Source organism: Salvelinus alpinus, chromosome 5 (genome assembly GCF_045679555.1).
Source record: "Salvelinus alpinus chromosome 5, SLU_Salpinus.1, whole genome shotgun sequence".
Lineage (NCBI taxonomy): Eukaryota > Metazoa > Chordata > Actinopteri > Salmoniformes > Salmonidae > Salvelinus > Salvelinus alpinus.
Window position 1 is genome coordinate 102,402,139 of NC_092090.1, and position 26,158 is coordinate 102,428,296.

General features: G+C 43.8%; 1 protein-coding gene across 1 annotated transcript in view; it reads left to right on the forward strand.

The window, feature by feature from the left end:
- Positions 1-10,178: 10,178 nt before the first annotated feature.
- Positions 10,179-26,158, forward strand: part of tars1 (threonyl-tRNA synthetase 1) — an 84,796-nt gene continuing 68,816 nt past the window's right edge. Inside the window, exons 1-5 of the mRNA XM_071404430.1 lie at positions 10,179-10,346; positions 11,637-11,708; positions 12,581-12,771; positions 21,572-21,695; positions 23,221-23,342. Of these exons, the coding sequence (XP_071260531.1) occupies positions 10,287-10,346; positions 11,637-11,708; positions 12,581-12,771; positions 21,572-21,695; positions 23,221-23,342 (569 nt within the window). The 5' untranslated portion in view covers positions 10,179-10,286. The remainder of the gene's footprint in view (positions 10,347-11,636; positions 11,709-12,580; positions 12,772-21,571; positions 21,696-23,220; positions 23,343-26,158) is intronic.

Here is a 26,158-nt window from a genome sequence, read left to right on the forward strand (position 1 = left end):
TTATTATAAACCTGTTCCATAGTGACATAGTGACATAGCTCCCCTCCTTATTATAAACCTGTTCCATAGTGACATAGCTCCCCTCATTATAAACCTGTTCCATAGTGACATAGCTCCACTCCTTATTATAAACCTGTTCCATAGTGACATAGCTCCCCTCCTTATTATAAACCTGTTCCATAGTGACATAGCTCCCCTCCTTATTATAAACCTGTTCCACAGTGACATAGCTCCCCTCCTTATTATAAACCTGTTCCATAGTGACATAGCTCCCCTCCTTATTATAAACCTGTTCCATAGTGACATAACTCCACTCCTTATTATAAACCTGTTCCATAGTGACATAGCTCCCCTCCTTATTATAAACCTGTTCCATAGTGACATAGCTCCCCTCCTTATAATAAACCTGTTCCATAGTGACATAACTCCACTCCTTATTATAAACCTGTTCCATAGTGACATAGCTCCCCTCATTATAAACCTGTTCCATAGTGACAAAACTCCACTCCTTATTATAAACCTGTTCCATAGTGACATAACTCCACCTCTTATTATAAACCTGTTCCATAGCGACATAGCTCCCCTCCTTATAATAAACCTGTTCCATAGTGACATAACTCCACTCCTTATTATAAACCTGTTCCATAGTGACATAGCTCCCCTCATTATAAACCTGTTCCATAGTGACATAGCTCCACTCCTTATTATAAACCTGTTCCATAGTGACATAGCTCCCCTCCTTATTATAAACCTGTTCCATAGTGACATAGCTCCCCCTCCTTATTATAAACCTGTTCCATAGTGACATAGCTCCCCTCCTTATTATAAACGTGTTACATAGTGACATAGCTCCCCTCCTTATTATAAACCTGTTCCATAGTGACATAGCTCCCCTCCTTATAATAAACCTGTTCCATAGTGACATAACTCCACTCCTTATTATAAACCTGTTCCATAGTGACATAGCTCCCCTCATTATAAACCTGTTCCATAGTGACATAGCTCCACTCCTTATTTTAAACCTGTTCCATAGTGACATAGCTCCACTCCTTATTATAAACCTGTTCCATAGTGACATAGCTCCCCTCCTTATTATAAACCTGTTCCATAGTGACATAGCTCCCCTCCTTATTATAAACCTGTTCCATAGTGACATAGCTCCCCTCCTTATTATAAACCTGTTCCATAGTGACATAGCTCCCCTCCTTATTATAAACCTGTTCCATAGTGACATAGCTCCCCTCCTTATTATAAACCTGTTCCATAGTGACATAGCTCCCCTCCTTATTATAAACCTGTTCCATAGTGACATAGCTCCCCTCCTTATTATAAACCTGTTCCATAGTGACATAGCTCCCCTCCTTATTATAAACCTGTTCCATAGTGACATAGCTCCACTCCTTATTATAAACCTGTTCCATAGTGACATAGCTCCTCTCCTTATGGCACAGGGCTTGCTGTTGGACAGTAGTCCCTGCCCCTCTTCCACCAGAGTATGAAAATGTGAGATACCACCTGCACAAGAGCCTGAGTCTCCACTACAAGGTCAATGTAATGGAGTAAAAAAGAAAAGGGCTACCAACGATGGCTTCAGCAGGAAGGTGTGGCGACCACTCCATCCACAGAGCACTAATACAGAGAGCAGAACTCCCGTCCTAGTCCCTCTGATACCGATCGCCCAGCCTTGGCGAGGACAGCCCTCCAGTAGGAATCACCTGCAGACACAAACATAACCGAATACAGTTCTGATCTTAAATCAGTAAGCCAATATTATCCAGGGTTGATCCTAAATCAGTAAGCCAATATTATCCAGGGTTGATCCTAAATCAGTAAGCCAATATTATCCAGGGTTGATCCTAAATCAGTAAGCCAATATTATCCAGGGTTGATCCTAAATCAGTAAGCCAATATTATCCAGGGTTGATCCTAAATCAGTAAGCCAATATTATCCAGGGTTGATCTTAAATCAGTAAGCCAATATTATCCAGGGTTGATCCAGAGCCACTACAGTAGTGAGTCATTTAACAGACTCTCTGATCCAGAGCCACTACAGTAGGGAGTCATTTAGCAGACTCTCTGATCCAGAGCCACTACAGTAGAGAGTCATTTAGCAGACTCTCTGATCCAGAGCCACTACAGTAGTGAGTCATTTAGCAGACTCTCTGATCCAGAGCCACTACAGTAGTGAGTCATTTAGCAGACTCTCTGATCCAGAGTCACTACAGTAGTGAGTCATTTAGCAGACTCTCTGATCCAGCCACTACAGTAGTGAGTCATTCAGCAGACTCTCTTATCCAGAGCCACTTAAAGGAGCAATTATTGCAGATAAGCAGATCAGCAGATTTTTCACATAGTCGGCTCGGGGATTTGAAACCAGCGACCTTACGGTTACTGGCCCAATGTGCTTAACCGCCAGGCTACTTGCTGCCCAGTGAAGTTGAACAAAATGTTACGACTTGTAAAATAATATTTGAAAGGTCGAAAAAGGTGGAATGGGCGAAAAGGCTTGGACCTCATCGCTGCTTTCAGCTACTGTATACATTTACATTTAAGTCAGTTAGCAGACGCTCTTATCCAGAGCGACTTACAAGTTGGTACATTCACCTTATGATATCCAGTGGAACAACCACTTTACAATAGTGCATCTAACTCTTTTAAGGGGGGGGGTGGGGTAGAAGGATTACTTTATCCTATCCTAGGTATTCCTTAAAGAGGTGGTGTTTCAGGTGTTTCCGGAAGGTGGTGATTGACTCCGCTGACCTGGCGTCGTGGGGGAGTTTGTTCCACCATTGGGGTGCCAGAGCAGCGAACAGTTTTGACTTGGGCTGAGCGGGAGCTGTACTTCCTCAGAGGTAGGGAGGCGAGCAGGCCAGAGGTGGATGAACGCAGTGCCCTTGTTTGGGTGTAGGGCCTGATCAGAGCCTGAAGGTACGGAGGTGCCGTTCCCCTCACAGCTCCGTAGGCAAGGACCATGGTCTTGTAGCGGATGCAAGCTTCAACTGGAAGCCAGTGGAGAGAGCGGAGGAGCGGGGTGACGTGAGAGAACTTGGGAAGGTTGAACACCAGACGGGCTGCGGCGTTCTGGATGAGTTGTAGGGGTTTAATGGCACAGGCAGGGAGCCCAGCCAACAGCGAGTTGCAGTAGTCCAGACGGGAGATGACAAGTGCCTGGATTAGGACCTGCGCCGCTTCCTGTGTGAGGCAGGGTCGTACTCTGCGAATGTTGTAGAGCATGAACCTACAGGAACGGGTCACCGCCTTGATGTTAGTTGAGAACGACAGCGTGTTGTCCAGGATCACGCCAAGGTTCTTAGCACTCTGGGAGGGGGACACAATGGAGTTGTCAACCGTGATGGCGAGATCATGGAACGGGCAGTCCTTCCCCGGGAGGAAGAGCAGCTCCGTCTTGCCGAGGTTCAGCTTGAGGTGGTGATCCGTCATCCACACTGATATGTCTGCCAGACATGCAGAGATGCGATTCGCCACCTGGTTATCAGAAGGGGGAAAGGAGAAGATTAATTGTGTGTCGTCTGCATAGCAATGATAGGAGAGACCATGTGAGGATATGACAGAGCCAAGTGACTTGGTGTATAGCGAGAATAGGAGAGGGCCTAGAACAGAGCCCTGGGGGACACCAGTGGTGAGAGCACGTGGTGCGGAGACAGATTCTCGCCACGCCACCTGGTAGGAGCGACCTGTCAGGTAGGACGCAATCCAAGCGTGGGCCGCGCCGGAGATGCCCAACTCGGAGAGGGTGGAGAGGAGGATCTGATGGTTCACTGTATCAAAGGCAGCCGATAGGTCTAGAAGGCTGAGAGCAGAGGAGAGAGAGTTAGCTTTAGCAGTGCGGAGCGCCTCCGTGACACAGAGAAGAGCAGTCTCAGTTGAATGACTAGTCTTGAAACCTGACTGATTTGGATCAAGAAGGTCATTCTGAGAGAGATAGCAGGAGAGCTGGCCAAGGACGGCACGTTCAAGAGTTTTGGAGAGAAAAGAAAGAAGGGATACTGGTCTGTAGTTGTTGACATCGGAGGGATCGAGTGTAGGTTTTTTCAGCAGGGGTGCAACTCTCGCTCTCTTGAAGGCGGAAGGGACGTAGCCAGCGGTCAAGGATGAGTTGATGAGCGAGGTGAGGTAAGGGAGAAGGTCTCCGGAAATGGCCTGGAGAAGAGAGGAGGGGATAGGGTCAAGCGGGCAGGTTGTTGGGCGGCCGGCCGTCACAAGACGCGAGATTTCATCTGGAGAGAGAGGGGAGAAAGAGGTCAAAGCACAGGGTAGGGCAGTGTGAGCAGAACCAGCGGTGTCGTTTGACTTAGCAAACGAGGATCGGATGTCGTCGACCTTCTTTTCAAAATGGTTGACGAAGTCATCCGCAGAGAGGGAGGAGGAGGGGGGAGGGGGAGGAGGATTCAGGAGGGAGGAGAAGGTGGCAAAGAGCTTCCTAGGGTTAGAGGCAGATGCTTGGAATTTAGAGTGGTAGAAAGTGGCTTTAGCAGCAGAGACAGAAGAGGAGAATGTAGAGAGGAGGGAGTGAAAGGATGCCAGGTCCGCAGGGAGGCGAGTTTTCCTCCATTTCCGCTCGGCTGCCCGGAGCCCTGTTCTGTGAGCTCGCAATGAGTCGTCGAGCCACGGAGCAGGAGGGGAGGACCGAGCCGGCCTGGAGGATAGGGGACATAGAGAGTTAAAGGATGCAGAAAGGGAGGAGAGGAGGGTTGAGGAGGCAGAATCAGGAGATAGGTTGGAGAAGGTTTGAGCAGAGGGAAGAGATGATAGGATGGAAGAGGAGAGAGTAGCGGGGGAGAGAGAGCGAAGGTTGGGACGGCGCGATACCATCCGAGTAGGGGCAGTGTGGGAAGTGTTGGATGAGAGCGAGAGGGAAAAGGATACAAGGTAGTGGTCGGAGACTTGGAGGGGAGTTGCAATGAGATTAGTGGAAGAACAGCATCTAGTAAAGATGAGGTCAAGCGTATTGCCTGCCTTGTGAGTAGGGGGGGAAGGTGAGAGGGTGAGGTCAAAAGAGGAGAGGAGTGGAAAGAAGGAGGCAGAGAGGAATGAGTCAAAGGTAGACGTGGGGAGGTTAAAGTCACCCAGAACTGTGAGAGGTGAGCCATCCTCAGGAAAGGAACTTATCAAGGCGTCAAGCTCATTGATGAACTCTCCAAGGGAACCTGGGGGGCGATAAATGATAAGGATGTTAAGCTTGAAAGGGCTGGTAACTGTGACAGCATGGAATTCAAAGGAGGCGATAGACAGATGGGTCAGGGGAGAAAGAGAGAATGTCCACTTGGGAGAGATGAGGATCCCAGTGCCACCACCCCGCTGACCAGAAGCTCTCGGGGTGTGCGAGAACACGTGGGCAGACGAGGAGAGAGCAGTAGGAGTAGCAGTGTTATCTGTGGTAATCCATGTTTCCGTCAGTGCCAAGAAGTCGAGGGACTGGAGGGAAGCATAGGCTGAGATGAACTCTGCCTTGTTGGCCGCAGATCGGCAGTTCCAGAGGCTGCCGGAGACCTGGAACTCCACGTGGGTCGTGCGCGCTGGGACCACCAGGTTAGAGTGGCGGCGGCCACGCGGTGTGAAGCGTTTGTATGGTCTGTGCAGAGAGGAGAGAAGAGGGATAGACAGACACATAGTTGACAGGCTACAGAAGAGGCTACGGTAATGCAAAGGAGATTGGAATGACAAGTGGACTACACGTCTCGAATGTTCAGAAAGTTAAGCTTACGTTGCAAAAAATCTTATTGACTAAAATGATACAGTGCTGCTGGCTGGTGGAGTAGGCTAGCTAGCAGTGGCTGCGTTGTTGACTTAGTTTGAAAGTGTAGCTGGCTAGGTAGCCTCGGTAACTGGCTAGGTAACCTTGACAATTACTCTAAACTACACAATTATCTTGGATACAAAGACAGCAAAGACAACTATGTAGCTAGCTAACACTACACTAATCAAGTCGTTCCGTTGTAATGTAATAGTTTCTACAGTGCTGCAATTCGGTAGACGGTAGACGTTGGCTAACTGCTGGCTTGCTAGCAGTGTTGCCTAAGTTAGGACGAAAATAGCTGGCTAGCTAACCTCGGTAATTACGATAATTACTCTAAACTACACAATTACCTTGGATACAAAGACAGCAACGACAACTATGTAGCTAGCTAACACTACACTAATCAAGTCGTTCCGTTGTAATGTAGAAACTAATGTAATAGTTTCTACAGTGCTGCTATTCGGTAGACGGTAGACGTTGGCTAGCTGCTAGCTGCTGGCTAGCTAGCAGTGTTGACTACGTTAGAAGGATGAAAATAGCTGACTAGCTAACCTCGGTAATTACAATAATTACTCTAAACTACACAATTATCTTTGATACAAAGACGGCTATGTAGCTAGCTAAGATCAAACCGTTGTACTGTAATGAAATGTAATACTACCTGCGGAGCGAAATGCGAAATGCGACCACTCGCTCCAACCCGGAAGCGAGGGGTTCAGCAGCCAAATGCTATTGTATTTGTTGCAGTTGGTTATTAATTTCCTTCTCCTGCTGATTAGTGAATGGTAAAGAGCAGGCTGCATGATGGTAAAGGGCCAAGGGCCACACCCTCTCATGCATGATGGTTAAGGGCCAAGGGCCACACCCTCTCATGCATGATGGTTAAGAGCCAAGGGCCACACCCTCTCATGCATGATGGTTAAGGGCCACGCCCTCTCATGCATAATGGTTAAGGGCCACACCCTCTCATGCATGATGGTTAAGGGCCAAGGGCCACACGCTCTCATGCATGATGGTTAAGGGCCAAGGGCCACACGCTCTCATGCAATACCATGCCAATTGGCCACATTGTGGCACTATAACAAGCAATTGAAAATGCTAACTTTGAAAGATCAGCCCCCGCACCCCATCTGATTCCTGGGTGATAAGGTCCCTCTCCTCACAAGGAACACATTTCCCTCAAGAACCCATAAGGTTGGGACCTGCTACACTTCAAACACTACTCCTCTGGCACAGAATTACCGGTCTGCACAAAACTTGATACATGGCGTCTATGGACCAAGCTCTCAAATAGTTTTTCCACGATAGCATCTCAAACAACATCAAACAATACTGACCAATAAACATTCATGTGGGCGTGGTCTCGTATATAAATGCATATAGTAAAACTTCATATAAATGCAAGTCTCAAATAGCTACCTGTCCCTTTTAATAGCCAGGCAACAGCACACATTTCAGTAAATAAATGGCTGTTTTAAATAAACGCCAGGTCTAAATTAATTGTTTACGAGGTAACCAAGAATTACCATGAATCGTTTACAAGGTTTAATGTATGATTTGTTATATTAAATAATTCATTAACGAATTGAAAGAATGATGGCAATCATCCGTTTTTAATCGGCAGAAGAGAAACTGCTAGCCATTGGCTGGTAATAGCTGAGAACTGCTAGCCATTGGCTGCTAATAGCTGAGAACTGCTAGCCATTGGCTGCTAATAGCTGAGAACTGCTAGCCATTGGCTGCTAATAGCTGAGAACTGCTAGCCATTGGCTGCTAATAGCTGAGAACTGCTAGCCATTGGCTGCTAATAGCTGAGAACTGCTAGCTAACTGGCAAGCACAAAAACAGTCAACAATTAGCCGATAGTGGTGAAAGTAAGAACTGACGGAAAAATGCACAGTCAAGGGAGAATTATTATTCAGTCAAGGAAAAGTGATTATTTTTTAAATAGAGGCTAAGACAAAAGAAAAATGACAGTGTGTAAATGATAACACAGGAAATGAAGAAGTATATTAATGGAAAAAAGCGTGTTAAAACTTCTTTGGGACTGAGGGGCAGTATTGAGTAGCTTGGATGAATAAGGTGCCCAGAGTAAACTGCCTGCTACTCAGTCCCAGAAGCTAAGATATGCATATTATTAATATATTTGGATAGAAAACACTCTGAAGTTTCTAAAACTGTTTGAATGATGTCTGTGAGTATAACAGAACATATATGGCAGGCAAAAACCTGAGAAGAAATCCAACCAGGAAGTGGGAAATCTGAGGTTTGTAGTTTTTCAACTCATTGCCTATCGAATACACAGTGGGATATTGGTCATATTGCACTTCCTAAGGCTTCCACTAGATGTCAACAGTCTTTAGAACCTTGGTTGATGCTTCTACTGTGAAGGAGGGGGGAATGAGGGCTCTTTGTGTCAGGGGTCTGGCAGAGTGCCACGAGCTGACCACGCACATTCACGTGAGAGTTAGCTTGCATTCCATTGCATTTCTGAAGACAAAGGAATTCTCCGGTTGAAACATTATTGAAGATTTATGATAAAAACATCCTAAAGTTTGATTCTATACATCGTTTGACATGTTTCTACGGACTGTAACGGAACTTTTGGACTTTTCGTCTGCTCATGCCTCATGAATTTGGATTACTAGGCTAAACGCGCGAACAAAAAGGAGTTATTTGGACATAAATGGTGTACTTTATCGAACAAATCAAAATGTATTGTGGAACTGGGATTCCTGGGAGTGCATTCTGATGAAGATCATCAAAGGTAAGTGAATATTTATAACGCTAGTTCTGACTTCTGTTGACTCCAACATGGCGGATATCTGTATGGCTGGTTTTGTTGTCTGAGTGCTGTACTCCGATTATTGCATGGTTTGCTTTTTCCGTAAAGTTTTTTTAAATCTGACACAGCGGTTGCATTAAGGAGAAGTATATCTCTAATTCTGTGCATAACACTTGTATCTTATATTAAAGTTTATGATGACTATTTCTGTAAATTGATGTGGCTCTCTGCAAAATCACTGGATGTTTTGGAAGCAAAACATTACTGAATGTAACGCGCCAATGTAAACTGATATTTTTGGATATAAATATGCACTTTATCGAACATTAAGTCCTATGTGTGTCATCTGATGAAGATCATCAAAGGTTAGTGATTAATTTTATCTCTATTTCTGCTTTTTGTGACTACTCTCTTTGGCTGGACAAATGGCTGTGTTTTTCTGTGAATAGGTGCAGACCTAACATCATCTTTTGGTGTGCTTTCGTCGTAAAGCCTTTTTGAAATCGGACACTGTGGTGGGATTAACAAGTTTATCTTTAAAATGGTGTAAAATACTTCTATGTTTGAGGAATTTTAATTAAAAGATTTGTGTTGTTTTGAATTTGGCGCCCTGCACTTTCACTGGCTGTTGTCAAATTGTTCCAGTTAACGGGATCTTAGCCGATCTCAGCCATAAGAGGTTTAAAGCTACTTCTAGAAGGTGCCAATAATATCAGACAGGCCATTTTAGGATTTCTTTGTGGAATAAGCTAACATTTAGTAAATTATTCCGATTTTTGTTTTGTTCAACGGTACACTGAAGACTTAAAAAAAAAAATTATTTAACAACTTTTTATTGATAATGGCGGCCTACCACGGCCGACACTGGGCCAATTGTGCACCACTCTATGGGACCCCCAATCACGGCCAGATGTGATGCAGCCTGGATACGAACCAGGGACTGCAGTGACACCTCTTACACTGAGATGCAGTGCCTTAGACCGCTGCGCCACTCGGGAGCCCTGAGGACATACATATGTGGATACCAAAATGTTTTTTAATTTCAACAGTTTTCTGGAAGAAATTGTGCATAATTTAAAAACATTTGAGGGACTCCAGTGTTGAGGGTCAGTGTTGCGGATGTGTTGTTGCCTACCCTCACCATCTGGGGCGGCCCGTCAGGAAGTCCAGGATACAGAAGAAGGTGTTCATCCTAGGGACCTTAGCTTAGAGGGCATTATGGTGTTAAATGCTGAGCCTTAGTCTATGAACAGCATTCAAATTTCTTCTGAAATTTGTGAATCATGTTTTACAGATTTTTTTTTTCTTCTCCCCACCACAGCATAATATTACTGCAACCAACTGTTTCCATTAGTTACCACAGCCACAAAGTCGAATTGGAATTTATGATCAAAAAATACATTTTGTGTTCATGAATTTTTGTCTTCATTAAAGGTTCGGGTTAGGCATAATGTTAGCAATGTGGTTAGGTTTAGAAACAGATTTCGCTTTAGAGAAGCGAAATGGTAGAAATAGGCGGGGTGTATGACTTTGTGGCTGTGGTTAACTACTGACGACCGCCACAAGCCCACGACGCGAGCCATAATTGGCTCAACGCTGCTGTCAATCAAATCAGCAATGATTGCATCAGTTAGTGACGAAGGTATCACGCAATATCCGGGACACGATCTTGCCGGTGAGCTGGCTGAACTGATTCAGTTAACACCATATACAATATATATTTACGGGTATAGTAATCGTATAATGTCGGAAAAGAGCATGGCGGAGCAAATGAAGGAGTTGAAAGTTGACGAAGGGAAAAAGGTAGCGTGGCTATTGGCTAAGTCCCTTTGCGTACCATCACGCATGCATGCTGTCATCATTGTTGACCTGATGCTAAGCTAACTAGATAGCTAACTGCTAGCCAATCTGATACATATGACAGCTAGCTATCGTTAGCAAGGGCTTTACTCCTCAATATATAATAACGGCTTCTCAAAGAATATTCCTTATCTTAAACATTCCAGTAAGCTATTTAATATTATCTTCGAATTAGCTAGCTATACTTTGTTAGGCTATTGATTGCAGAGTTAGTTACAGTAGCTAGCTATAGTACTGTCTAATGTCTCGTGTGAATTTAATTGTTTTACTATTATTGTATCGTATTCTGTATTGATGCCCTATATTCCATTTGTTCTATATATGCTCTATTTAGCCCTTGATCATGACACATTTCCGTTACACATAGCTAAGTTGTTGGACGAAGGCGTCTTGGTGAAAGAAGTTTCTGATGAACTTCACTAACGGCGTGGAGCCGAGACCAGGCATTGTGGAATCTAGCTCCTACTACATCAATACTTAAAATATATATATAATTACGAAAGGCCCACCTTGTACCTATGTTTGTCCTCTAGTTGCGTGTATTTTTATCTGTTTGCTGAAACAAAGTTATTCAATAAACGTTGATCAAATACCACTACCGACTTTCCTTGTTGAATTAAACGGGCACATGCGCTGAGTTGCCGTTTTAGAGCAACAGCAATGAGCAAACGGTCGGTGGTTGTATTTGATTAACGTTGATTGAAAAACTAGAGATTTCAGTAAAGAAAGACACGCAACTACAAAGGACAAACACAGGTGCAACGTTGGGCATTTGATAATTTAAATGTTTTGAAGTATTGACCTTTGGCTAGTCGTTGTAGTCGGAGGTAGTTCCCACAAAGCCTCGCCTCCACGCCTTTGGCGACGTTCATAATGAATGTACCTTTGTTAGAATGCGGCCTAGAGTTTGGGCGCTATGTTCTATAATGCTCGCCATCCTAACTAGTTGTGTCAACAACAGTCTCAACCTTGTTTGCACAGCAGGTTTGGCTGCTCTGTGTGGCCTAGATAATGTAGTTCAATGCACTGTAACTCTGTGTTGTTGTTGTGTGTCGCACTGCTTTGCTTTATCTTGGCCAGGTCGCAGTTGTAAATGAGAACTTGTTCTCAACTGGCCTACCTGGTTAAATAAAGGTCAAATAAAATAAATATAAATTGTTAGTTATGACTAATGCAGTTATGGTCAATGTTTATTCATGAGCTAACCACACCCATTATCTGACTTTTGTTCAGGGAGGAGGAGGCAAAGATGGAGAGAAGAAGAAGAAGAAGGCTGCAGCGGGAGACGCTGGTGGGAAGACAGAGGTAAGTGGCAGAGTAGATGGCAGTCACTGACGCTGGTGGGAAGACAGAGGTAAGTGGCGGAGTAGATGGCAGTCACTGACGCTGGTGGGAAGACAGAGGTAAGTGGCAGAGTAGATGGCAGTCACTGTCTCAATCTCTCCTTCTGTCCATCTCTCCTCCTTCCTCTAGCTGTCTTGATACACATAACTCAAGACTTCTCTCCTTTCCCCTCTGGCTGTCTGTTCACTCACTTATACTCTCTCCCCCTACCCGTGTGTTCACTTACACTCTTATCATTCCCGTCCGTCCGTTCACTTACGGTCTCTCACTTCTCTCCACCCCCCCTGTCCGTTCTCACTCTCCCCCTCTAGCTGTCCCCTCCTCTCCTGTGGATAGCGGAGCATCTGTCTCTGTTCACCAGACTGAAGGATTCACTCTCTTCATTCTTCCCCCTCTAGCTGTCCCCTCCTCTCCTGTGGATAGCGGAGCATCTGTCTCTGTTCACCAGACTGAAGGATTCACTCTCTTCCTTCTTCCCCCTCTAGCTGTCCCCTCCTCTCCTGTGGATAGCGGAGCATCTGTCTCTGTTCACCAGACTGAAGGATTCACTCTCTTCCTTCTTCCCCCTCTAGCTGTCCCCTCCTCTCCTGTGGATAGCGGAGCATCTGTCTCTGTTCACCAGACTGAAGGATTCACTCTCTTCCTTCTTCCCCCTCTAGCTGTCCCCTCCTCTCCTGTGGTTAGCGGAGCATCTGTCTCTGTTCACCAGACTGAAGGATTCACTCTCTTCCTTCTTCCCCCTCTAGCTGTCCCCTCCTCCTGGGTACATGGAGGAGCGTCTGTCCCTGTACACCAGACTGAAGGATTCACTCTCTTCATTCTTCCCCCTCTAGCTGTCCCCTCCTCCTGGGTACATGGAGGAGCGTCTGTCCCTGTACACCAGACTGAAGGAGGAGCATGATGCTCTGATGGCCGAGAGGGCAGAGAAGGACAGTAAACCCATCAAGGTGACTCTGCCAGATGGGAAGGTGGTGGAGGCTGAGTCCTGGAAGACCACACCCTACCAGGTGGCTGCTGGCATCAGGTGAGACAGTCCCCTTACCTACCTTAACCCTACCATAGGGCAGGGCTATATGGCCTAAAAATGATATCTCGATTTCTTCAAACCTATGGGCTTTTCTTGATATCTCGATTTTTGAAAATTTCTCTAAATACATTTTGTTGCACAATTAAAGATCAATACACAAATATAGTCACAAATAATCCAGTGAATTGAGCGCTTGTATTCATACCTGTATAAATATACGCCTTCCACAACCACAAGACCCATAAATAATCTAATTATTTTATCAAAATAGTTGACCTGTATTTTTGCAATCACTGATCTGGTTTTCAAGTCTGTATATCAAAATGCCCTTTTTTGATACAAATTTAACCAGATCCATGCACATCGACTGATTCTGTTGGTTAAAACCTCAACTGCATAAAGCGAGTTGAAACTGCTTGCTGTCAGAGAGGAAGAAGTGATATTTAATCTTTGTGAGTGGCAGGAGGAGGGGCCTGGGGTCTGTCTGTGTGAGTGGCAGGAGGAGGGGCCTGGGGTCTGTCTGTGAGTGGCAGGAGGAGGGGCCTGGGGTCTGTCTGTGAGTGGCAGGAGGAGGGGCCTGGGGTCTGTCTGTGAGTGGCAGGAGGAGGGGTCTGTCTGTGAGTGGCAGGAGGAGGGGCCTGGGGTCTGTCTGTGAGTGGCAGGAGGAGGGGCCTGGGGTCTGTCTGTGAGTGGCAGGAGGAGTGGCCTGGGGTCTGTCTGTGAGTGGCAGGAGGAGTGGCATGGGGTCTGTCTGTGAGTGGCAGGAGGAGGGGCCTGGGGTCTGTCTGTGAGTGGCAGGAGGAGTGGCATGGGGTCTGTCTGTGAGTGGCAGGAGGAGGGGCCTGGGGTCTGTCTGTGAGTGGCAGGAGGAGGGGCCTGGGGTCTGTCTATGAGTGGCAAGAGGAGTGGCCTGGGGTCTGTCTATGAGTGGCAGGAGGAGTGGCCTGGAGTCTGTCTATGAGTGGCAGGAGGAGGGGCCTGGGGTCTGTCTGTGAGTGGCATGGGGTCTGTCTGTGAGTGGCAGGAGGAGTGGCATGGGGTCTGTCTGTGAGTGGCAGGAGGAGGGGCCTGGGGTCTGTCTGTGAGTGGCAGGAGGAGGGGCCTGGGGTCTGTCTGTGAGTGGCAGGAGGAGGGGCCTGGGGTCTGTCTGTGAGTGGCAGGAGGAGGGGCCTGGGGTATGTCTGTGAGTGGCAGGAGGAGGGGCCTGGGGTCTGTCTGTGAGTGGCAGGAGGAGGGGCCTGGGGTCTGTCTGTGAGTGGCAGGAGGAGGGGCCTGGGGTATGTCTGTGAGTGGCAGGAGGAGGGGCCTGGGGTCTGTCTGTGAGTGGCAGGAGGAGGGGCCTGGGGTCTGTCTGTGTGGCAGGAGGAGGGGCCTGGGGTCTGTCTGTGTGGCAGGAGAAGCCAAGGCGACGAGACCAAAAAAAAAAAAACTTGATTCTTGCTATACAGGTATTTGGAACATCCTGCTAAAACATTTTAATGAATGTGTTTTAATAAAATCAGCTATATGCGCTGAGCTTGTCTAATGCTTTAAGCACATTGTTTGATGAAATAATCTTTCACCTGCTGGCCTTCGCCGATTCTGTTATGAAGCTCCTGACGTTGCCGGTAATAGGCTACAACCAGGGTCTGCAACCTTTTAAATGTGGAGTGCCAATTTACCATTTCTTACCAATTCTTCACATTTTCATTTAAATTATAACGTGCTTTTGTTCTATTGCCAACTAGGTAAAAATATCCCACATATAGCCAACAAATAAAACTTGCCAACAAACTTGCAGCATTGTACCAACTGTTCTGGTCCCTCAGGCACCAGTGAGCTCTGGACAGAAACAGCTGTATTTCCACAAGGGATAAAAATTAATCGGGTATTTTATGAGCCTCGGTAGTATCGGTGGTTATCAAAAGGGAGAGAGCTCGAACAATTTTTCAACTTCATTGAGTAACTATTGTCATTGTCATTGGATGTTAAAAAGAGACTTTGTTTACTTGATTGAAGAATAAAATACTTTGAGAAGCTCCACAGTTCATTAGTGGTGGTGATTATTTGATTGTCTTACCTATCAGACATCCCAAATGGACACATACATTTGCGCGCGGGCCAGGTAGCCTACTACTTCTATCCGTAATCAGTTGCGCGACATTACTCAACATACTTTATTATGCAACATGACTCATTTGCAAATTGTTTAAACCCCAAAATCTTCAAAGTTGTTTATAATAGAAAAATATTATGTTTGTCTACATTCAACTGGTAAAAGTTCATTTTGATATAATGTGAAAAAAATATGTTGTGACTGGCCTGGTATGCTATTCAGTAGGCTGGGCGGTACCCAGAAGTTCGTGTTGTGACTGGCCTGGTATGCTATTCAGTAGGCTGGGCGGTACTCAGATGTTCATACCGTCCTTCTCGTCCTGGGATTTATGCCTCTGTGGAGGGCGTGGCACACCTGTATTTGGAGAGTTTCTCCCATTCTTCTCTACAGATCCTCTCAAGCTCTGTCAGGTTGGGTTAGGAGCGTCACTGCACAGTTTTTTTCAGGTCTCTCCAGAGATGTTCGATCGGGTTCAAGTCCGGGCTCTGGCTGGGCCACTCAAGGACATTCAGAGTCTTGTCCCGAAGCCACTCCTGACCGCTCTGGAACAGGTTTTCATCAACGATCTCTCTGTACTTTGCTCCGTTCATCTTTCCCTCGATCCTGACTAGTCTCCCAGTCCCTGCCGCTGAAAAACATCCCCACAGCATGATGCTGCCACCACCATGCTTCACCGTAGAGATGGTGCCAGGTTTCCTCCAGACGTGACGCTTGGCATTCAGGTCAAAGAGTTAAATCTTGGTTTCATCAGACCAGAGAATCTTGTTTCTCATGGTCAGAGTTTAATGGCTGTGATAAACTAAGGATGGATCAACAACATTGTAATTACTCCACAATACTAACCTAATTAGAGTGAAAAGAAGGAAGCCTGTACAGAATACAAATATTCCAAAACATGCATCCTGTTTGCAACAAGGCACTAAAGTAATACTGCAAAAAGTGTGAGAAAGCAATTAACTTTATGTCCTGAATACACAGTGTTATGTTTGGGACAAATACAACACATTACTGAGTACCATTCTCCAATATTAAGGAATACCTAGGATAGGATAAAGTAATCATTCTAACCCCCCCCCCCCCCCCCCCTTAGAGTTAGATGCACTATTGTAAAGTGGTTGTTCCACTGGACATCATAAGGTGAATGCACCAACTTGTAAGTCGCTCTGGATAAGAGCGTCTGCTAAATGACTTAAATGTAAAATGTAAATGTAATATACCAAGCATTGTGGTGGCTGCATCATGTGATGGGTCTGCTTGTTATCTTTAAGGACTGGCATATTGTGTGTGTGTTGGGGTGTCAATTTAAATGTGCGTGTCTGATGCATCTGTTTTTAATAATGACACTGTAATAACACGAAGCTGTCTCTGTTTTCTAATAATGAAACTGTAATAACACGAAGCTGTCTCTGTTTTCTAATAATGAAACTGTAATAACACAAAGCTGTCTCTGTTTTCTAATAATGAAACTGTAATAACACAAAGCTGTCTCTGTTTTCTAATAATGAAACTGTAATAACACAAAGCTGTCTGTTTTCTAATAATGAAACTGTAATAACACAAAGCTGTCTGTTTTCTAATAATGAAACTGTAATAACACAAAGCTGTCTCTGTTTTCTAATAATGAAACTGTAATAACACAAAGCTGTCTCTGTTTTCTAATAATGAAACTGTAATAACACAAAGCTGTCTGTTTTCTAATAATGAAACTGTAATAACACAAAGCTGTCTCTGTTTTCTAATAATGAAACTGTAATAACACGAAGCTGTCTCTGTTTTCTAATAATGAAACTGTAATAACACAAAGCTGTCTGTTTTCTAATAATGACACTGTAATAACACAAAGCTGTCTCTGTTTTCTAATAATGAAACTGTAATAACACGAAGCTGTCTGTTTTCTAATAATGACACTGTAATAACACAAAGCTGTCTCTGTTTTCTAATAATGAAACTGTAATAACACGAAGCTGTCTCTGTTTTCTAATAATGAAACTGTAATAACACGAAGCTGTCTCTGTTTTCTAATAATGAAACTGTAATAACACAAAGCTGTCTCTGTTTTCTAATAATGAAACTGTAATAACACAAAGCTGTCTCTGTTTTCTAATAATGAAACTGTAATAACACAAAGCTGTCTGTTTTCTAATAATGAAACTGTAATAACACAAAGCTGTCTGTTTTCTAATAATGAAACTGTAATAACACAAAGCTGTCTCTGTTTTCTAATAATGAAACTGTAATAACACAAAGCTGTCTCTGTTTTCTAATAATGAAACTGTAATAACACAAAGCTGTCTGTTTTCTAATAATGAAACTGTAATAACACAAAGCTGTCTCTGTTTTCTAATAATGAAACTGTAATAACACGAAGCTGTCTCTGTTTTCTAATAATGAAACTGTAATAACACAAAGCTGTCTGTTTTCTAATAATGACACTGTAATAACACAAAGCTGTCTCTGTTTTCTAATAATGAAACTGTAATAACACGAAGCTGTCTGTTTTCTAATAATGACACTGTAATAACACAAAGCTGTCTCTGTTTTCTAATAATGAAACTGTAATAACACGAAGCTGTCTCTGTTTTCTAATAATGAAACTGTAATAACACAAAGCTGTCTCTGTTTTCTAATAATGAAACTGTAATAACACGAAGCTGTCTCTGTTTTCTAATAATGAAACTGTAATAACACAAAGCTGTCTCTGTTTTCTAATAATGAAACTGTAATAACACGAAGCTGTCTCTGTTTTCTAATAATGACACTGTAATAACACAAAGCTGTCTCTGTTTTCTAATAATGAAACTGTAATAACACGAAGCTGTCTCTGTTTTCTAATAATGAAACTGTAATAACACAAAGCTGTCTCTGTTTTCTAATAATGAAACTGTAATAACACGAAGCTGTCTCTGTTTTCTAATAATGAAACTGTAATAACACAAAGCTGTCTCTGTTTTCTAATAATGAAACTGTAATAACACAAAGCTGTCTGTTTTCTAATAATGAAACTGTAATAACACGAAGCTGTCTCTGTTTTCTAATAATGAAACTGTAATAACACAAAGCTGTCTCTGTTTTCTAATAATGAAACTGTAATAACACGAAGCTGTCTCTGTTTTCTAATAATGAAACTGTAATAACACAAAGCTGTCTCTGTTTTCTAATAATGAAACTGTAATAACACGAAGCTGTCTCTGTTTTCTAATAATGAAACTGTAATAACACAAAGCTGTCTCTGTTTTCTAATAATGAAACTGTAATAACACAAAGCTGTCTCTGTTTTCTAATAATGAAACTGTAATAACACAAAGCTGTCTCTGTTTTCTAATAATGAAACTGTAATAACACGAAGCTGTCTCTGTTTTCTAATAATGAAACTGTAATAACACAAAGCTGTCTCTGTTTTCTAATAATGAAACTGTAATAACACAAAGCTGTCTCTGTTTTCTAATAATGAAACTGTAATAACACAAAGCTGTCTCTGTTTTCTAATAATGAAACTGTAATAACACAAAGCTGTCTCTGTTTTCTAATAATGAAACTGTAATAACACAAAGCTGTCTCTGTTTTCTAATAATGAAACTGTAATAACACAAAGCTGTCTCTGTTTTCTAATAATGAAACTGTAATAACACAAAGCTGTCTCTGTTTTCTAATAATGAAACTGTAATAACACAAAGCTGTCTGTTTTCTAATAATGAAACTGTAATAACACAAAGCTGTCTCTGTTTTCTAATAATGACACTGTAATAACACAAAGCTGTCTCTGTTTTCTAATAATGAAACTGTAATAACACGAAGCTGTCTGTTTTCTAATAATGAAACTGTAATAACACAAAGCTGTCTGTTTTCTAATAATGAAACTGTAATAACACAAAGCTGTCTCTGTTTTCTAATAATGAAACTGTAATAACACGAAGCTGTCTCTGTTTTCTAATAATGAAACTGTAATAACACGAAGCTGTCTCTGTTTTCTAATAATGAAACTGTAATAACACGAAGCTGTCTGTTTTCTAATAATGACACTGTAATAACACGAAGCTGTCTCTGTTTTCTAATAATGAAACTGTAATAACACGAAGCTGTCTGTTTTCTAATAATGACACTGTAATAACACGAAGCTGTCTGTTTTCTAATAATGACACTGTAATAACACGAAGCTGTCTCTGTTTTCTAATAATGAAACTGTAATAACACGAAGCTGTCTGTTTTCTAATAATGACACTGTAATAACACGAAGCTGTCTCTGTTTTCTAATAATGAAACTGTAATAACACGAAGCTGTCTGTTTTCTAATAATGACACTGTAATAACACAAAGCTGTCTGTTTTCTAATAATGACACTGTAATAACACAAAGCTGTCTGTTTTCTAATAATGACACTGTAATAACACGAAGCTGTCTGTTTTCTAATAATGAAACTGTAATAACACGAAGCTGTCTGTTTTCTAATAATGACACTGTAATAACACAAAGCTGTCTGTTTTCTAATAATGACACTGTAATAACACGAAGCTGTCTCTGTTTTCTAATAATGAAACTGTAATAACACAAAGCTGTCTCTGTTTTCTAATAATGAAACTGTAATAACACAAAGCTGTCTGTTTTCTAATAATGAAACTGTAATAACACGAAGCTGTCTCTGTTTTCTAATAATGAAACTGTAATAACACAAAGCTGTCTCTGTTTTCTAATAATGAAACTGTAATAACACAAAGCTGTCTCTGTTTTCTAATAATGAAACTGTAATAACACGAAGAGCTGTCATCTGTTTTCTAATAATGAAACTGTAATAACACAAAGCTGTCTGTTTTCTAATAATGACACTGTAATAACACAAAGCTGTCTGTTTTCTAATAATGACACTGTAATAACACGAAGCTGTCTGTTTTCTAATAATGAAACTGTAATAACACGAAGCTGTCTGTTTTCTAATAATGACACTGTAATAACACAAAGCTGTCTGTTTTCTAATAATGACACTGTAATAACACGAAGCTGTCTGTTTTCTAATAATGAAACTGTAATAACACGAAGCTGTCTGTTTTCTAATAATGAAACTGTAATAACACGAAGCTGTCTCTGTTTTCTAATAATGAAACTGTAATAACACAAAGCTGTCTCTGTTTTCTAATAATGAAACTGTAATAACACAAAGCTGTCTCTGTTTTCTAATAATGAAACTGTAATAACACAAAGCTGTCTCTGTTTTCTAATAATGAAACTGTAATAACACAAAGCTGTCTCTGTTTTCTAATAATGAAACTGTAATAACACAAAGCTGTCTCTGTTTTCTAATAATGAAACTGTAATAACACAAAGCTGTCTCTGTTTTCTAATAATGAAACTGTAATAACACAAGCTTTCCATAATGAAACTGTAATACATGCTTTTTCTAATAATGACACTGTAATAACACGAAGCTGTCTCTGTTTTCTAATAATGAAACTGTAATAACACAAAGCTGTCTCTGTTTTCTAATAATGAAACTGTAATAACACAAAGCTGTCTCTGTTTTCTAATAATGAAACTGTAATAACACAAAGCTGTCTCTGTTTTCTAATAATGAAACTGTAATAACACAAAGCTGTCTGTTTTCTAATAATGACACTGTAATAACACAAAGCTGTCTCTGTTTTCTAATAATGAAACTGTAATAACACAAAGCTGTCTGTTTTCTAATAATGACACTGTAATAACACAAAGCTGTCTCTGTTTTCTAATAATGAAACTGTAATAACACAAAGCTGTCTCTGTTTTCTAATAATGAAACTGTAATAACACAAAGCTGTCTCTGTTTTCTAATAATGAAACTGTAATAACACAAAGCTGTCTCTGTTTTCTAATATGACACCTCTTAATAAGGATCGGACCCTTTTTTCCCCCTCAATTTTCTCCTAAAATGACATAGCCAAATCTAACTGCCTGTAGCTCAGGACCTGAAGCAAGGATATGCATATTCTTGATACCATTTTAAAGGAAACACTTTGAAGTTTGTGGAAATGTTCAGTTAATTTAGGAGAATATAACACAATAGATCTGGTAAAAGATGATACAAAGACAAAACCAACCGTTCCTCGGTAAAAAAAATGGTACCATCATTGAAATGCAAGAGGCCATAACTTATTATTCCAGCCCAGGTGCAATTTAGATTTTGGCCACTAGATGGCAGCAGTGTATGTGCAAAGTTTTATACTGATCCAATGAACCATTGTATTTCTGTTCAAAATGTTGTATCAAGACTGCCCAAATGTGCCAAATTGATTTATTAATACATTTTCAAGTTCACAATTGTGCACTCTCCTCAAACAATAGAATGGTATTATTTCACTGTAATAGCTACTGTAAACTGGACAGTGCAGTTAGATTAACAAGAATGTAAGCTTTCTGCCAACATCAGATATGTCTATGTCCTGGGAAATGTTCTTGTTACTTACAACCTCATGCTAATCACATTAGCCTACGTTAGCTCAACCGCCCCGTGGGGTACCCACCGATCCTGAAGGAACACTAAGCTATCCCTGTATTCTAATGATGACTCTGTAATAACACAGCTGTCCCTGTATTCTAATGATGACTCTGTAATAACACAGCTACCCCTATATTTAGGCTCTTGCAGACAACCTGGACAGGCCTCTATTATAACAGATTCATTTGAGTAGTTATAACTTTATAATGTGTGTGTGTGTGTGTGTTTCTCTCTCATAGTCAGGGTCTAGCTGACGCCACAGTGATAGCGAAGGTGAACAGCTCTGTGTGGGACCTGGACCGACCTCTAGAGGAAAACTGCAGTCTGCAGCTACTCAAGTTTGATGATGACGAGGCTAAAGCTGTAAGTACAACCTCCAGATCTTTTGAAGACTTACACGGACAGTTTCTCCTGGGTTTAATCAATGTCTGGGAAACTGGCCCTATAAGTCTCTAAAATAACGCTATTTGGATTAAACCTTCTAGATAAAGACGCTAACTTAGCTAACCTAGCTAGTGATTTTTAACTGAGATTATAAAAAGTAGTTAGTTAGAGCCAAGTTTGTTCATTTGCAAATAATGACTAACTATGTTTTAAGTCCTACACAGTGGAACTTTGAAACCAATATATCCTCCCCACTCTCTTCCCTCGCCATCCTCCCCACTCTCTTCCCTCGCCATCCTCCCCACTCTCTTCCCTCGCCATCCTCCCCACTCTCTTCCCTCGCCATCCTGCCCACTCTCTTCCCTCGCCATCCTCCCCACTCTCTTCCCTCGCCATCCTCCCCACTCTTCCCCTCGCCATCCTCCCCACTCTCTTCCCCTCGCCATCCTCCCCACTCTCTTCCCTCGCCATCCTCCCCACTCTCTTCCCTCGCCATCCTCCCCACTCTCTTCCCTCGCCATCCTCCCCACTCTCTTCCCTCGCCATCCTCCCCACTCTCTTCCCTCGCCATCCTCCCCACTCTCTTCCCTCGCCATCCTCCCCACTCTCTTCCCCTCGCCATCCTCCCCACTCTCTTCCCTCGCCATCCTCCCCACTCTCTTCCCTCGCCATCCTCCCCACTCTCTTCCCTCGCCATCCTCCCCACTCTCTTCCCTCGCCATCCTCCCCACTCTCTTCCCTCGCCATCCTCCCCACTCTCTTCCCTCGCCATCCTCCCCACTCTCTTCCCTCGCCATCCTCCCCACTCTCTTCCCTCGCCATCCTCCCCCACTCTCTTTCCCTCGCCATCCTCCCCACTCTTCCCTCGCCATCCTCCCCACTCTTCCCCTCGCCATCCTCCCCGCTCTCTTCCCCTCGCCATCCTCCCCGCTCTCTTCCCTCGCCATCCTCCCCGCTCTCGTCCCTCGCCATCCTCCCCGCTCTCGTCCCTCGCCATCCTCCCCGCTCTCGTCCCTCGCCATCCTCCCCGCTCTCGTCCCTCGCCATCCTCCCCGCTCTCTTCCCTCGCCATCCTCCCCGCTCTCTTCCCTCGCCATCCTCCCCGCTCTCTTCCCTCGCCATCCTCCCCGCTCTCTTCCCTCGCCATCCTCCCCGCTCTCTTCCCTCGCCATCCTCCCCGCTCTCTTCCCCTCGCCATCCTCCCCGCTCTCTTCCCCTCGCCATCCTCCCCGCTCTCTTCCCCTCGCCATCCTCCCCGCTCTCTTCCCCTCGCCATCCTCCCCGCTCTCTTCCCCTCGCCATCCTCCCCGCTCTCTTCCCCTCGCCATCCTCCCCGCTCTCTTCCCCTCGCCATCCTCCCCGCTCTCTTCCCCTCGCCATCCTCCCCGCTCTCTTCCCCTCGCCATCCTCCCCGCTCTCTTCCCCTCGCCATCCTCCCCGCTCTCTTCCCCTCGCCATCCTCCCCGCTCTCTTCCCCTCGCCATCCTTTCCTCCTCCTCGTCAGGTGTACTGGCACTCCAGTGCCCACATAATGGGTGAGGCGATGGAGAGGGTCTACGGAGGCTGTTTGTGTTACGGTCCGCCCATCGAGAACGGCTTCTACTACGACATGTTCCTGGACCAAGAGTGAGTAACGCCTCGTCTCATTGGCCAGTTAGAGCCGAGTAAAGACTTGTCTTATTGGTCTAGCTGGCTGACAGGGAATGAGTAGTAAGCGTGGAACCAGGAAGAATGTTCCAGTGTTTAGATCATATGTTCATCCAAGTTGACACAGTGTTGGGGTCAATTCAGGATATTCAATTCATAGAAAACCAATTCCTAGAAATCCAATTTAAATATAACTTCCTGAATTGACGGAACTGACTCTTCACTCAGGTTATATTGATGCCAGTTGGCTTGGCAAGCAGCCACATATTATTGGAGGATGTTGTAATCTAGACCCCGAGTGGCGCAGCGGCTTAAGGCACTGTAGTACTTGAGACGTCACTACAGATCCGGGTTCGATCCCGGGCTGTGTCGCTGCCGGCCGCAACCGGGAGACCATGAGGCGACGCACAATTGGCCCAGCGTCGTCTGGGAGGTCCTTGTCCCATCTCGCTCTAGCGATTCCTTGTGGCAGGCCGGTAGCACGCTGACACGGGCGCCAGCTGTATGGTGTCTCCTCCAACACATTAGTGTCAAGAAGCAGTGAGGCTTAGCGTGGTCGTGTTTCGGAGGATGCATGGCTCTCGACGTTCGCCTCTCCCCAGTCCGTACGGAAGTTGCAGCGATGGGACAAGACTGTAACTAGGGGTGTAAAAATAAAATTTCAAATAAACAACAACAATAAAATAGACCCATGTTTCTGTGGGACCACGGTCTGTAAAGAAAAGTGGTCAGATGAAGCAGATGCTAAACTACAGGACTGTTTTACTATCACAGACTGGAATATGTTCCGGGATTCTTCCTATGGCATTGAGGAGTACACCACATTGGTCACTGGCTTTGAGTGCATTGAGGACGTCGTCCCCACAGTGACTGTACGTACATACCCCAACCAGAAGCCATGGATTACAGGCAGCATTCGCACTGAGCTAAAGGGTAGAGCTCCCGCTTTCAAGGAGCGGGACTCTAAACCGGAAGCTTATAAGAAGTCCCGCTTTGCCCTCCGATGAACCATCAATACAGGACTAAGATCAAATAGTACTACACCGGCTCCGACACTCGTCGGATGTGGCAGGGCTTGCAATGAATCGTATGGTAATGGTATAGAGAGGCTGGTTTTAATGAATCACCAGTCTGGGGAGATGAATCGTATGGTATAGAGAGGCTGGTTTTAATGAATCACTAGTCTAGGGAGATGAATCGTATGGTATAGAGAGGCTGGTTTTAATGAATCACCAGTCTGGGGAGATGAATCGTATGGTATAGAGAGGCTGGTTTTAATGAATCACCAGTCTGGGGAGATGAATCGTATGGTATAGAGAGGCTGGTTTTAATGAATCACCAGTCTGGGGAGATGAATCGTATGGTATAGAGAGGCTGGTTTTAATGAATCACTAGTCTGGGGAGATGAATCGTATGGTAATGGTATAGAGAGGCTGGTTTTAATGAATCACCAGTCTGGGGAGATGAATCGTATGGTATAGAGAGGCTGGTTTTAATGAATCACTAGTCTGGGGAGATGTATCGTATGGTAATGGTATAGAGAGGCTGGTTTTAATGAATCACCAGTCTGGGGAGATGAATCGTATGGTATAGAGAGGCTGGTTTTAATGAATCACTAGTCTGGGGAGATGTATCGTATGGTATAGAGAGGCTGGTTTTAATGAATCACTAGTCTGGGGAGATGAATTGTATGGTAATGGTATAGAGAGGCTGGTTTTAATGAATCACCAGTCTGGGGAGATGAATCGTATGGTATAGAGAGGCTGGTTTTAATGAATCACTAGTCTGGGGAGATGTATTGTATGGTAATGGTATAGAGAGGCTGGTTTTAATGAATCACCAGTCTGGGGAGATGAATTGTATGGTATAGAGAGGCTGGTTTTAATGAATCACCAGTCTGGGGAGATGAATCGTATGGTATAGAGAGGCTGGTTTTAATGAATCACCAGTCTGGGGAGATGAATCGTATGGTATAGAGAGGCTGGATTTAATGAATCACCAGTCTGGGGAGATGAATCGTATGGTATAGAGAGGCTGGTTGTAATGAATCACCAGTCTGGGGAGATGAGTCGTATGGTATAGAGAGGCTGGTTTTAATGAATCACCAGTCTGGGGAGATGAATCGTATGGTATAGAGAGGCTGGATTTAATGAATCACCAGTCTGGGGAGATGAATCGTACGGTATAGAGAGGCTGGTTGTAATGAATACCAGTCTGGGGAGATGAGTCGTACGCTATAGAGGGCTGGTTTTAATGAAGTCACTAGTCTGGTTTAGACAGGAACTGGTAGTCCAGGCACCATTTTGGTAATTGGTTTAGACAGGAACTGGTAGTCCAGGCACCATTTTGGTAATTGGTTTAGACAGGAACTGGTAGTCCAGGCACCATTTTGGTAATTGGTTTAGACAGGAACTGGTAGTCCAGGCACCATTTTGGTAATTGGTTTAGACAGGAACTGGTAGTCCAGGCACCATTTTGGTAATTGGTTTAGACAGGAACTGGTAGTCCAGGCACCATTTTGGTAATTGGTTTAGACAGGAACTGGTAGTCCAGGCACCATTTTGGTAATTGGTTTAGACAGGAACTGGTAGTCCAGGCACCATTTTGGTAATTGGTTTAGACAGGAACTGGTAGTCCAGGCACCATTTTGGTAATTGGTTTAGACAGGAACTGGTAGTCCAGGCACCATTTTGGTAATTGGTTTAGACAGGAACTGGTAGTCCAGGCACCATTTTGGTAATTGGTTTAGACAGGAACTGGTAGTCCAGGCACCATTTCTACCACTACTTCTCTCT